We start from the raw sequence: 15,379 nt of genomic DNA, 5'->3' as shown, positions 1-15,379 counted from the left end.
TGTAATGAAAAATATCAGCCAATTTCACAAATTAATTGAATAATTTCGAAAATGGTCGAGCGAAACTTTGATTGGTAATAAAACGAAAAATATACCGCGAAGAACGTACACTTGTTCTACAAAAATAAGCGCATCTCATTTTATGTTTTGGAAGTAACTCTTTCAATAAATCGTAGTGCCTATATCGCTTGTTATACACCATTGTGAAGCTTATTCATTGTTTAATCTGTTTGGTCGTGACGGTTCTTATTGCGATTCATAAAATTACATTTGACCATTACCGAACAGTTTATCACGAAATTTATGAAGATTTATGAAGATTTTTATAGAACTATGAAAGTAACTGTGTGTAAGGGATCAGTGGCTGTCGCGAGCAGTCAGAGGAATCGTAAAATGCATTTCCGTGCATTGAATGTCAGCAGCCTACAAATGTATCTCGTAAATTCATTGTATAATAATAACTATCGTGTAAAATATCTCGAAAAGAGTGCTCGACGTTGCGGCGAATAAATTCCGACGAATTTTGTAAAGCAATGCAGTTGTAAATGCAACACGGTTGAAAATCTGAAAATACGTGCAGCGATAGAATGGTTGATCTATCAATGCTAATGGTTGACGAGAGTGCAGGTCGCAAAGAACTACACTTTGTGCGAGAGACAAATTCGGTTGTATCTGAGACCCGTAGGTGTAATAACAGAATCGTAAAATGCAGTTGTTTGTGTCCACGTGAGAAACAGGCGAGAGATAAGCGGCCGGACAACGATATAATTTATCAGGCATATAAAAGGCAGCACGAAATGTAAAGAGGTCTTTAAGTGCGCGGTTATATTCTACTTGAAAGCGTAAAAGTTAATACAGACAACAGAGCTGTCGTAATCGAAAGAAGATTTAATAAATATTAAGAATCATCGGGTTTTGCTCGGCGGATGCTCGAGAACTATTAGTAAGAACCACCGCGCGCCGGTTTCCCAGGAATCTGCCTTGATTCCGGCCGAGTGTATCTTTCCAACGATGGCCGCTTTGCAGGGGAAGGTTATGTTCCACTTGTTACAATTTAGGATTAACTGCGGGTTTCGTTATCCGTTAACGAGCCACTAATTGCAAGGATTTACGAATGCGTCGGGGAACCAGAAGTTGTTTCTTGTCGGGCGGTCCGAGCCGCGTCCGCGCATCATTCGTATCGCGTTCCTTCATACTTATCCACATAAAACTGTTGATGGTTTGAAGCTGTGCGCGATACATTCGTTGCAGCTTCCTCCGATTCGGTCGTTACGTCAAAAAAATTGACTCCGATAACCCGCAGCACGAAAACCTTACGATGCTGTTTATTCAAGTAGCGCAGATTGCGATTTTTACAGGCTACTCGATGTTTACCCGATTCGACAGAATTACCGCATCAAGTTCATGGAAAGCGTTTAATAATAATTAATTAATCTTCCGCTCGAGATCCATGAAACTATTACACAAAACTTCCGTAGTACTCTCTCTCTCTCGATCGGAGAAACGAATCTTTCCGTGTTTCCGCGTATCCAGTTTATTCACAAACGTTCGGTAAACTAGAGATTAGATAATTAATAATCAGCGGATTTTATGCATTCACAGGAGAAATGAGTTTAACACTAAATACATAATAATGGTCTAAAATTCCATGTTTTTGTTGATCGAAGAAACCACGTTTGAGTCATCCAGCGAACACGTCTTCCGAAGAGATTAAGATAAATCGCGTATGTTAAACAGCGGTAATTGATAGATATGTTCTAGAAATGTTAACAAATCCTTCAATTACAAAGTTGTATAAGAAATGGCAAAGTACTGATACACGCGGGCAACGTTTATCTAATCAGGTTTCGCGAGTCTCGTTCGATAGCCGAGTTCTTTAATAATTTATCTCTCTCTCGCAGTTATTATAATTGCTCTGACCGCCCCGATATCTCGCAATTTAGCTTGTCGAATTTTTTGATCTATATGCACGCGTGTAAAAGTTCGGAGTGCGGGTGGTACCCCTATTGCGGAATAAGGCAATGTTTAAATTATACGCTACGCAGCAAATCGAGTTTTACGAGGCCTCGATGCACACTCTTCCGTTCCACCACCTACGATGGCAATAACAGAGCCTCGAGCAAATCTCGACTATGCCGTGGAAATGCTCTTACTTCCGTAAACTAGTGCGATGCTTGTAAAACTTGATCCTCTTAATATTTTTCCGGTCGGAAATCCTTGCACGCAAATGATAGCCTAATCTTTCGACTGTTACAAATTTTTATCGAATTTCTTTGTTTGAATATTTTCTGTACATGACGCGTAGACTGTGGATGTTTATGCAAAATTAGAATTGTCTGGATTTATTGCCGGATACAAAGGTTAACCGCATAATTTACAAGGACATAGCAGGTGCAGGGCAAAATTTTGTTAATTCTTACAACCACCATGACTTGACAACAGCAAAATAAACTTTTATATCACTTTAGTTCACAAAATACAATGACAAAAAGTCCTGATACAGCTCCTGTACCTCGCCATAACCGCAGACAATTTTTATTTTCCATAAAAACCCGCAATCCGCTGATTGCACTCGATGTAAATCATTCTGAAGCTTTTTTTTACCGCTTAATCCAGCAGCCTGAAAATAATTAGCCCGAAAATGATTTTCGAAGTGAAACAATGCGGCCATTGTTGTTTAGGCTAATAATTGCCGGAGGGAGTGCGTCGAAAATCGCGGGTCTGTCGCGCATTATCGCTTATGTAAAATACCGGCGCGGGTCCAGCCATAACCTTTGAGCGTGTTCTAGCAGTTTGAGGTCCTTTAGCGTCGGTCGATAATTGGTCGAGTTTGAAGGTACCATCAACGGCGATCCTGAACCGATAGCCCGGGGTATATTGATTCTGAAGTCGGGCCAATTACGAAACGTGCAATAAGGAATGGTCGTACGACCGTTCGAGAGATAAGCTACCATCTACGATCTCTCGCCACCTGACGCCCTCCGCCAGTGATTGCTAGCCTCTGCCCTGGGGAACGCAATGAGCGATGCGTTCATTCATGTCAAAGCGCAAGAGACCGCGCTTTCTCTCCTAAGCGCGCGCTCTGCCTTTATTATAATTCATGTCGATCCATCGATGCCAGATCGAAAGAAGGAACACCACGCGGTATATTACATATCGCGAATGCCAGCTCCGGAGATCTCGATCCGCGAGATCTACAACGCTTAGCATTTCCACCCGAGAAAAATGTCCACGCTTCGGCAACTAGGGCAATTAATGAACCGTGCAGTAGAAATCGTAACCAACGTTTTTCAATCTACGAAACCACGCGGAAAGCAATTTCTTTTTTGCAGGAATCGCGCATATCCTTTGAATCATTACTGGTTCCAGTGATATATGCATGCCGGCCGCGCGCCGCGCCGCGCGGGTACTTTATTACGTATTATGCGAAAAGTGTCGTGAATATCTAACGCCTGCGTTTTAATTATCCAAGCGATACGAGCACGCCTCGCCGCGAGATTTATTCCGATGCATTGGCTCCCCGTTTAGGCGCTGCAGAGGTCTACATTCAAATTTCAGTTTCTAGATATCTCATTCGATATGTATAGGTGCGAATGCTCGTGATTTACTCTATGTTGCCTGATATTTTGCGAGAACAATTTCTAATTAATTTTTTATCTGTGGAAGTGTAAAAACTTTTAGAAATTATATTAAAACAGAATTTTATTCAGAATCAACTTATAGTTATACTCTTCAATCTTTGGGGAGAAGACCGGTCACTATAGAAGAGATTATTCGTACAAAAAATTATTTGTTACTAGCTGTACCCGGCCACGCGTTGCTGTGGCTCAGGGTATTAAAAACACGCGTGTATTCGAATGCAACGTTGTGTAAAAATTTCAAAGCAATCGGTGAAGAACTATCGGAGATTTAAGATTTTGAACAAACTAACATTTACATTTTTATTTATACATATAGATTCGCTAATTGAATAACAACCAAGTATCTCAACAATCGATCGCCAGCTAGAGAAACAATTGCTTACGAGTTTGGTTCGCAGTTTGATTCTGATCGGCGTCGTTAATCGGTAGACTACATTGTAACAAATGTAAGTCTGGTAAAAATGATAGACTGTTATAAAAATTTATTCGAACAATGCTCATCTCTAGAGTGGCTATGGTCAAATTTGGGAATTTTAATCGTAGTAATAATATTGAAAGTACACTGAGAAAAAAAGTAGTTGCTTCAATAACACGCGTGTTATTGTAATTTTTTTACTTCGATGAATATCAATGTATTCTTTTCAATAGTATGAAATTTAGAAGCAAATCGTGATGTATTTGAATTGTCTATCATGAAATGATTGAAAATATTATTCGATTCAATACCGTACATTATTATTCGTAATATTTCTCTTTTTCCTTCAATCAGATATGTTGTTAAAAAAATTTGAGAAATGTATTGATTTATACTGGAATTGGTTTGAGGCCATATCTTATTTTTTTGGAAACATTGATGTCAAGCTATTCGCTTATATGATTGGCGGAAATGAGTTTTGCTACTGAAATTCAATAGTATTAAATATTAAAATAAGTTTATATGATATTGGCACTATTCAATAGTACATCTTATTGAACCAACATATATTTTTTTTGTTTCGATAGGATTTTTTTCTCAGTGTATGTTTTCTTGATCCGGTCTAATGTTTATCTTGTCTGGTACGTCATTATCTTCAATGCCAATATGCGATGACACAGTAATAGCAAGAGTATGCGGATTAATAGATCGATTGCAACAAGCAGACCAGCTGACTAGAGAGCTAATCATCTCAAATCCAGTTGGTAGATTCCGAGGACCGCGGCAGAATCGATCAATACTGCCCGATAAAATCGACTTGTCACGCGAAAATCCGATCCAGCCTCGCCCCGGCCGGCTTATATTAATTCATTACCGAGATACGCATCGTCGTAAGAGCTGGTTGGTTAGTTTGTCGAGTGGTTGATCGTTTCTTGATCGTTTCCGCGCGGCGTTCGCGATAAGACAAGCGGAGAGAGAGAGAAGAGAGAGAGAAAGAGAGAGGGAGAGTAAAAAGCACAATGGCCACGCATCCGAAGGCTCTCGGTCACGGTTCGTGGGTGGAGCGCGAGCGAGTTTGTGCCTGACCACCGACAACTTTGATTCAATACGATTGTTGTAAAGTCGGTTCAATGATCGACGCAACACAGGGAACAGCCACCGTGCCTCGTCTCTCGGCAACGAGGCACGCACGCATTCACGCACGTATATCCAGGTGGATGCAGGTATATGCACGCACTGCATCACATGAACGTTTTGCCACGGACACGCCGCGCTGAACCAGTCACGTTTACACACGCGATACCACGTGCTCATGACTCGATCGTGTTTCAATTTCTACATACATCGCGGCTCTCTCAAGGGGATCCGGCGAGAGCGCGCCTCTGCGTCGTCCATCGCGAAGGATTTACATTATTGTCAAGGACCGCGCGCGAGGAGTTAATCTCGCGACGACGTAACTTTTACTTAACCTCTGCCAGACATTTTAATCCCATGCCTCACGCGTCCACGCCTTCGAACCAACTCGCGCGTCAGACGCGAGCATCCATCATCCGAAAGTATCATCAGCTAGAACCTCGGATAGACGAATTCTCATCGACGGATGTTCGGATAATACGATTTATATTTGTCAACAACAAGTCCAACAAGCTCAGCTTTCTTCTGAATAGACTTGTGGATCAAAGTAGTCATAGACTGTCAAAATATTTCAGTTTCTAGTGAATCAATTAAATGATCAGCTACTGCATTAGGAAGGATAGAAAAATTAACGTGTTCGCAAAGAGTACCTTCAAAAATATGATCGAAAAAATTCGTAAATTTTTCAGTGAACGATTTTGAACGTCTGATAGCAAGTTTCTTGTCTGTATTGAAGTAAAACTTCTGTAAAAGCAAAATTAGAACACAGAACTTTAAAATGATATACACTAACCACCGTAACGATCGGAAGTGCTGGTTGAAGGGATTGAAAGGGCCGCAGTTTGCCCGATGAAGGGAAATGATTCGAAGCGAAATCGTGAAATAGCTCGGCGCGCGTCGCATTGAAGGGCGCAAAGATTTTTCTGTGACTAACTGCGGGCGGTCCCTTCGACTTGTGGGAACATAAACTCGTACCCTCACACCGCAGACCCTTTACGAGGAGATCGCCTGCTCCTTCGGCATATACAGAGATGTCAGCGGGGCTTTCGGATGGCACTGGATGCGTGCGCTACGCCTCGATGTCCCTTTAGGATCTTTACGATTTCCGCGCATTGTCGAACACGCCAAGTCAGTAACGACCTCGACCTCAAGGTCATAAAATCGACCGACTGTCTCACGAGGTGTCGTCGCATCGTTGCTTTTAATGCTCGATATGCTAATCAAAAAACGATACACAGTCAGGAAACGATCGAACAATCTTCTTGATCGTGCTTTCGACCAACCCCCCTCGTAAAATCTGGAACGTATCGCTCTCCTCCAGTTGAGGCTTCCTGTCGATGTTCTCACATTTCTGAATCCGATCGTTCTGCTTAAGAGAAATCCGCGGTCTTTTCCCGTTTCCCGTGTAATAACGGGATCAACCGAGCCTGGATTTTATTAATTTCTTTCAAATTATCGTAAATGTCCTCCAAAGTTCTACCGCAAGACTGTAATGTGAGTGCTGTTGGAAAATCGGACGACAGTCTGCCCGAGCTCATTTGAAAACTCGAACGAGGAGTTTCTAGTTTTGCACTGGGACTCCGACAGGAAAGTGCGCAAACATCCGCAGTTCGAGTGAGCAAGCGCGGATGTATTTGGGTCAAGTTTTTCTTGGCGCGTTTTCCGAGGAAATTGTTCTCGGGAATGAATCTTATCCGGCGGAACGTCTTCATTCTATTCCACAACGGTCATGTGACGAGGTAGGATCCTTGGGAGGTTGGTGTGAATGGGACTTTACGGCGTAGGTCGTAAAGACGCGTAGCGAAATCGAACGCGCGACAAACAACAAATTACCCTCCACCGCGCCGTGAAACGCAACGACCAGTTTTCTGTCCATTGTCCTAGGTACCGTTGCGCGTCTAATAACCGAACGGAAGTTTCAGAGAGGCAGAGAGAGAGAGAGATCTAATCGCCCCTCCCCTCTCACCGAAATGCGAGATTCATCCCCTGATCGCGTGAACGAACACGCGTTCTCTGTGGGTGCAGACGGCATTTTCCTCGCGCGCGTTTCTTCCTCGAAATGTTCCGAGAAAGATCTGTCGCGGCTAAGAACTAGACTGACAAGAATGCGCCCGATGAATAATGTATATTATCGACCATTAATCACAATGCTCCTTTTATTCTGTTTCAAGCGCACCGCGACAGCCACTGCAATTTCACAATCGTTTGCATAATCTACTTTTCTTGCGCGTAATGTCGCGAACACTCATCCGGATCCCGATGAATATTCACGAGGATCCTTCGCGCGAAAGCGCAAGAAAGCGAGCCGTGTTTTTCCGTTTCGATTTCCTTCTTCTTGAACCCTCGAGAAACAGATCGCAATTAGTAGTCGATTGCGATTCTTGTGGGGGAAAAAACTGTATCGAAAAAGGGGAGCACGATTTTTCTGCAGGCTTTGTCGACTCGACTTTGGTTCTCCACTCTTCATCAATTCATGAAACATTGCTGCAAACTTTGTTAGGGGTTGGAAGACACTGATAGCGGTGTGTCGAAGATGAGGAGAATTGACTGAGGAAGCGTGGCAGCGTCTGATCATTGCTTGCCGTTTCTACTTTTCTATCGAAGTGTCCTTGCCGACTTCCGGGAACCCGACCCGAAATTATCGGGTTCTCGCGCGCCTCTAGGTTAAACAATGATGGATAGCGAGTGTGTACACTGTACACGTTTTACCGAGCGACCTATCGCGCGTCAAACAATACACGGATCGGCACCGGAGCTTTCTCCTGAAGAACGGAGAGGCCGTCGCATCGAGAACGAGCGTACATTGATGATTTCGTGTGGTTGCTATAGGTTGCTCGATCTGGCGAAACGCCGAGCAATCGCGCAATCATTCAATGGAAAAAGGGGAGAAGACAGGCCGTCGTGCAATCGTTCGTGAAAGAAAGGAGGCAGAGCGACGGGGCCGGAGAAACAGGGTAGAGAGAGAGAGAGAGGAGGAGAGCGAGAGAAGAGAGACAAGAGAAGCACGAAAGAGAGGCAAGAAATAGAGGGAGGGAGGGGAACGCGAAAGAATCACGATACCATCGACCGCGATTCACGCACATAGAATCGGCCTCCGCGCGAGTGCTTTCTTGCGCACGTGTGCGCGCGCGTGTGCGGCCCTATCGTCGGCCGAGGATTCGAGATAATGTAATCGACGATGACATTGAACGCCGTAGTAGCCGATCTCGTGCATTCCAGCGCCCCGTTACCCCTCCTCCTTTCTTGCCGCGATGCGGTCGTGAAACGTCGTTCCCGATCAACTCTTGCACCGATGCCAACGGTAGGCTGTCACCTCTGGATATAAACGATAGATGACGTCAGTATGACATCAGTGATCCATATCGTCGTAATACCGTAAACCACCTTTAGCCGCTTGCACGTATGCTTGCCCGCGCTCGCGGGAACACACGGGTGTGTGTTGTCCAGCAGAGTGTGTAGGTACGCGCTCCAGTCGCGAGAGACGAAATGAGAAAGATAAAGAGAGCTGGAGCGAGAGAGATGGATGGGTTGTGTGTGGTGTCGGATGAGGAGGCGGGGGTGGCGAGGGGGGTATACCTTGGACTACGCGGGAACACGACGACGGTGTAGCAGGTAGGCTACGGGAGGCGACGAAAACGAACAAACACGTTCAGAGAGAGAGAGGATGACGATGACGAACGAACCAACGAACGAACGAACGAACGAACGAGCGAGCGAACGAACGGGAGGAGAAGCACCGGGGGGCAGAGAGAAGGAGGAAGAGGAAGAGAAGCAGGAACAAAAGAAGCTAGGCGCGTACAGCGCGGGGCCTCTGAATTGCCGGGTAGATGGCAAAGGATGGAGGTTAACGCGCAACCCTGCCGAGTTAAAATCCCTCGGCGTATCGCGGCTGGCTCTCTGTTTATGGGTGGGGTCGTCCTCTGACAGGGAATATCCGACAAGCTAGACCCGCCAGACAAAATGCAAATAAGTGCGTGCCCGCGCCCCGCTAATCTGTCTGGCGAATCCGTGACGTCAGATCCCATTGGCGGAGGACATCATTCGCGAACCGGGTTGACCCGATTCGCCTTTCTCGTTACCGAGACAGCAGCACGCGAGAGCGCGCGTGCGATCCTTTAGAAAGGTCCCGTGTACATATACAATATGTGTGTTTGTGTGTGTTTTGCGAATGAGAATTTAGTCGTGTGTGGCGGTCGACCGGCACACGGTGAAATGAAATTGTGGTCGCGTTATTGGGACACAGGACACCACCACTGTTCCCCCGTCCGATGATAAAGGTTAACGGCTGTGCAACGTTATCATATCTCGTGCTCGCGCGAGGAGGAGAAAGCCTCGACGCCTCTGCAAACTATTCTCGACGACCCTTCTCGCGTGCGTATTGTATTAAATGTTGCGTGCCACGCATAATCTGCCTCCTTCTATGGTGCCCACCGGTGCGGTCGCTCATTTGCGCCGTGCGCTGCTCTCGACGTAGGTGCGCGGATGAGCTTGGTACACCTCCGGTGTACAAATTCGCAGTCTGTGTAGGTACCTCAGGCCGACGGGAAAGAGGAAGCGGGAAGGAAATGCTGAAACGCGTCCCATTTACCGTCGTGAAGCACGGTGCAATTAAACCGATTCTTCTGGCTGATGTTTTTCGTGTTGCGGAGATCCCGGTTCAACAGTATCGATCAGTAGACTGCGGATTTTTATCGAAAAGTGGTTGGATCGTTACGAAAACTTAAGAGGTATGCTTTGATCCACTTGTTGATCCACTAGTCGGTCAACTTGTTGGCCAGGCCTGTTCTAAAGGAAAGACGTAACATTCATACGTAGTAGACTCCGTCTGGAATCTGCACCACGAGTTCGTCTGGTGATTATACGACAAGGAGTGAATACAAGGATTATTGTGTCGTTCATCTCAATTCATTAAATCGGCAGGAATTTCCGTGATCGTTTCTCCGATGGGAAGGATACTTTTCTAATCAAGATTCCGTTCGGACGGGGGTCAGTCCCTCGAACACTCGAATTTGTGAGTGTTCAGGTTCTAATAACGGTGCTATCCGTCCGGGTACATCCCGATCCCAATGATCCGCATTCCGGGCAATGTCGTGTTCGGAAGATTGCTTACTCGGTCGTTTAATACGTATGTTCGACATCTCCCGATCGGTTCTCAAAGTGGAATTGCCGCCATTCTCGCAATGGATTCCTTGGATGCCAGTAGTCGGCTGATCGGTCGGCCCTCCGGTGATTTGGAGAAAAGAAGGCGGGGGCAAGAAGGTGGAGGATGGTGGAGGCCTTTTTTTCCCGCGGAGGAGAGGACGAAGATTGTTGGTTTTGCTATGCCAGTACCGCGGTGGTGAATGCCCCAGGGCGGCAAAAGGCGGTTGCTGCTTTCTGAGAACGGGTCGGAGTTGGCCGCACCGGGAGCGGTGATTGCGTGGTGATTAGCCTCCACCTTCGCCTCTTTCGACTGGCTCAAACGACCGAGGAAACGGGAGAACATCCTCGAATCGAACCGATATCCTCGCCGAGAACGAACTCGGTGTCGTTGTCAATCTTCGCGACATCTCTCTCAGCAATGTGGCCTGACTTTCGGAGTGTACGTGTCGCAGCGATTCTTGAATATCTCGTCTGTCACACGTTCCAGGTTGTCCCAAAATATTCGAAGATGTCTCTGAGATTTTAACTCTCGAATTGTATAATTATTATGTCATTACTAATTGGCTCATTTGTGCTTTTTAAATTTGGTTTTGCTTTTCCAAACTGAAGAATTTATTTAATGGAAACAAAAATTTGAAAAACCCGTCGGAAAGATACCGATGCAGACCTAATCGCAGCGTGATTGCGGCGTTCCAGCTGGAGTACGTTGGTCGGGTTAGCGCCCCGGCGACGATATATACCGTAAATCGCGAAACGTAGAAACACGGTTGAGTAGCGATGCAAATTGTTACAGTTGAAAGCGGCGATCGTTAAAAGTGTGCACAATATGGGGTGCACCTTTAACGTACGCCCACGCGGTTTCGCGCATATATATCTCTGGGTACGAGTTGTGGCGGAGAGACGGTCGGTGGAGCGTGTGCAATTCCGGGAGAAGAAGAGGAGGCGTGAGTTTACGATAAGATACACACGTGCGAGAGAGGCTCCTTCCAGTCTCTCGGCAACGGGCTAATCGAATCGTGACTTATTGTCAAGCCGAGTCCATATTTAAATGCTGGGGGCGCGTTCGTTAGGGCTGCGCGTTTAACGTCTGAATGCCGGCTCGATTTTCCTTGGACGACCGAGAGAGCCGGGGAGAATTTTCAATGGCCGGGGTGACAATTGACAAGCCCCGTGCCCGCCTGCTTGCATTGTGAACAGATTAGTTATTGTCGCGGCGCCTCGCATTTACCGCGTCAAACGTTCGCGCCAAACCGGCTGTGTGTATCCGCGAGTCTTGGATTCGCGACGGTGCGTTGTGCAGTTTGCGTTTATGGTCCTCGGCACAGTGAGATATCGATGGCTTGACAGTTTTAGGATCGATTCTTCTCTCCCGACGACAATAGGCGCCGGGGATTCAGCCGCGTGGATTTTAATTGGCGAGAAGCGAGAGTTATATCGGCTGCGAGCCCGCTGACCCGACGCGAGGAAGGAGTCCAATTAATCATTAATTGCGATATCGGAGAGGCTAAAAGCGAGATCGGTGCGCGCATCATCGCGCGGTACACGTGCGACGCGCCGCGCCGCGCCGTGCCGTTGTCGCTGGCAAGTCCGTGTATTCGTTCACGCGTGACTGACGTGCGAATTGCACGAACGATCGTATCGAATCGCCGTGACAGGTTGCGCCTGAACACACGCACCGCCACTTCGGATGGACGTACACGCACGCACGAGCAATTAACGCGTGTTAATTACCCGCGCGGCAGACTCCGGGCCCGTGCGCTTCGCAGCCCGCTGGTCCCGCGAGCGCAAACAAACTGCGCCCGTGTCACACCGCCACGATCGAATCTACAAACTCTTCTAGTAATAATCGTTCATTTAGAAATAATGGAGACTGCGGTTCTTTATGCAAAATAAAAATTGCATGAGACAGGAGCCAAATCAAATTGTGCTTCTTCCTTTAATCGTTTCAATAGATATTCCTCGAATGGCAAGTACCTAACACTTTTTGCTTCTAAATGAACAAATACTGTGCATTGTTGCACCTCGAACAGCAAAACACGGTGAAAGAGAAATCAAAGGTTTTGCGCTATTGAAAGCCGGAAAGCCGATCAGCGTTCCGAAGGAACAGCATCGAGGAGATGATCACACAAGGGTTTTGATACACGAGATGCCACTTGCACTTTTCAAACGGCGCGTATGAAAGTCCGAGTACTGTCGTGACTCGTTGTATATTGTCCGCGGACATTATCGGTGAAACCGACTTTCTATCCTTCTCGTTCGCTAGCGTGCCGGAGCGCACGAATCTCCGCGAGCGCGAGCGTATAAGAAAATTTAACCTTTTTCCTACTTTCTCGCAGTAAATAATCGTCGAATTTTGTTCCCGCCATAGCACAGGATAGCGCAAAGTGTCGGCGTGAGTTATTCGCCGAAGAAAACGGTTCCTCGGCACCTCGGTAATACGTCGGATAAATCAATTTTAATCGACGGGGTCGCGGTTACGTTTACACGAAATCGAACAATAATGAAGCCCCGCGCGAAATTTATTAACCGGCGGGGGTCTGGCCTCGTAAAAAAGGTCCGAGGCGAGGAGATCCCCGCACGCCCGCGGGGTGAGTTCGCGAAGTATGGAATTGCGAAGGAAGTCGTAAGCCAGGACGTTTAATTGCGCAATAAATCCTGATTCTCCGATTTGCAACCCATTTCCTACTGCGGGGGCGACGATTGGTCGCTGTTAAATTGGCGCGTAGGTGCAACGTAGGTACCTACGTATCCATGTAGGTACCGCGACTGTGAAAGTCGGAAGAGCTCCTCTCTTTCCTTTTCGACAATCTCTCTTTCGCGCGAGCAGGCTTCGACAGGAAGCCGCGCGGCACGACCTTCTCTCGCAATAACAATTCGCAATATGTTTCCTGATCCGACGTCATTAACCTTTTACTCGCCGCCCCTTAATCCCCGTTGATTTTACTATTCTATTATTGGCCCTCTTCGTTTTTATAGAACATTCAAATTTAATCATCCGGATCAGCCGCGTTTATTTAAAAATTCTTAATAGCTCGTCGCTCCTTTGTTCCTCATCCCGTAGCCCGTTCCTTAATCCTCATAGATTTTATCCCTTTACTATCCTCCTGTGTTCTTATATGTGGAACATTCAAATTTAATTGTCCGTGTCGGATACGTTTATTCAATAAACGTTAATTGCTCGTTTACCCTTAATCCTAGATTTAATATTTCCCTTCTTTATTTTTATGGGACATTAAAATTTTAATGTAATACCGCATTGTCTAAATTTATGCGAAAAATGTTTATGTCCATAAGAATTGAGCGTGGAAAGCAATGGCGTAAAAGAGGGTTGAACTTTCACTCAGGGGACCAAAGGTTTTAACTTATCTGAATGTAATATTTATACAATTCTCTCTGGTCTCACACTGCAACTTAAAGTTTTATAATTTTTTGATTGTCGAGACATTTTTGGAAAAGTTGAAAAATTTTGGTCCCCTGAGTGAACGTTTAGCCTAAAGGGGTGCGTAAATGAAGGAAAGATAGAGTGATCAAAGAAATCGAGTGTATACGAAGGGTATTCTTCTGACAAGTGTTGATTTTGTGTTGCAGATTCGGTGGCACAGACGGTTACCTTGACGAGTCTCGCACTTTTCCTGAGTTCGAGCCTGAACACGGTGTCGTGTGCACCCGCGTACAGCGTCCGCACCGCCGTAACCAACTCGAACACCATGAACCGATGGGAACAGCCGTGCGGCAACCCGGTGACGATGCAGTTAAGGAATATGCCGCAACGGCACAGCGTGCACAGGACCCTGAAGAGGGTGCGTACGCAGCTCCGGGTCGCCCAGAATCACTTCAAGATGCATCTCAAGGATGTGCACGACATATATTCAAAGGTAAATCGCAATGCTCGACCTGACCGCGATTCGTAATTAATCGCTGAACCGTACCGAAGGTAAAAGAGAGTGGGCGACCGCTTCAAAGAGGTTCTCTCGCACGTGTGCACGACGACGGTGCATTACTAGCGCTAAAGTCCTACTTTCCGCTGCGACTGCAATTTGCATTTGTTACGATGTGCCACGCACCAACGTAATTGACATTTTTCTATTTCGCGAGCGGGCCCGGTTTCCTGGTTCCGAGCACGGTTGCACAATCCGTCGCGTCAGTTTCCAACCTTTTTCGGATCGCGCACACTATTTTTTGAAACTTCGTTCTCTGAAATTATTTCAATCGTTCTTGTATATTTCTCAATCGCACCCACTCGTTGCTGCCATAAGCGCGTAAAACCGCGGTCTAACGATGAACAATTTAGTCTGCATTTCACGGTGGTCTGCTAAAATCAGATCTCTAAATTTTTATGAAAAGAATTCTATTCATTCTTCAAAAATGATTCTCTGACTAGACCCAGGATCGAGAAGAAGTAATTCGCGAAAGTTCAAGGAAAGCAATGAAACACATCTCTCTATCTCTTCAAATCTACGACACGTTGGGAACCTTTAGCTCAATCTGATCAGAAATTCGATACTTCTAGATGATCTTTTGATTGTCGCACTCTCTTAACAGCAAAGTTCAGTGACCTCTGTCCCCCACCTATCGTCATTGCACAGAAGTCAAGTGCAGCACAATTTTCAGCGTAGAATAGACCGAGCGTAGATTTCGACAAAACAATATCTCGACTTTCGATTCGCAGGTGTACAAAGTGCTGAAAGATCAGTACAAAATGTCCTGGCTTCCAGAGAAGGAATTCGAGTGGTATTCCAACGAGGTTTGGTGTCTTGACAAGGAAAAGAAAGCGAACCGTGCGCTTCCGCATCTTCACGATTCGCTGCAAAGGTTCGCAATTACGTTCGATCATCTCATGGCTTTTCGTCTGAAATCGAACATCAACGTTGATCTCACCATGGACAGAAGGAACGACATCATTATGCAGATGTTCAACGAGATCCGCAAGGTACGAACAATTTCTTTTACAATCTTGCGCAAAGCTCCTTCGCTATTAAATCGAGCATGAAGTAGAAAGTGAAGGTGTAAAATGAATTTGAGCATACTGTTACATTATTTCCAATTC

General features: G+C 46.0%; 1 protein-coding gene across 2 annotated transcripts in view; it reads left to right on the top strand.

Moving 5' to 3' along the window:
• Positions 1 to 15,379, top strand: part of LOC143208917 (uncharacterized) — a 32,731-nt gene that overhangs the window by 14,166 nt on the left and 3,186 nt on the right. For both annotated transcript variants that reach the window (XM_076423867.1, XM_076423866.1), the window contains exons 2-3: positions 13,921 to 14,207; positions 15,002 to 15,262. In XM_076423867.1, the coding sequence (XP_076279982.1) occupies positions 13,921 to 14,207; positions 15,002 to 15,262 (548 nt within the window). The remainder of the gene's footprint in view (positions 1 to 13,920; positions 14,208 to 15,001; positions 15,263 to 15,379) is intronic.

The sequence above is a fragment of the Lasioglossum baleicum genome, chromosome 5 (genome assembly GCF_051020765.1).
Source record: "Lasioglossum baleicum chromosome 5, iyLasBale1, whole genome shotgun sequence".
In the NCBI taxonomy this organism is placed as follows: Eukaryota; Metazoa; Arthropoda; class Insecta; order Hymenoptera; family Halictidae; genus Lasioglossum; species Lasioglossum baleicum.
The sequence above is the reverse complement of the archived record's forward strand: the minus strand, read 5'-3'. Positions and strand labels throughout refer to the sequence as shown.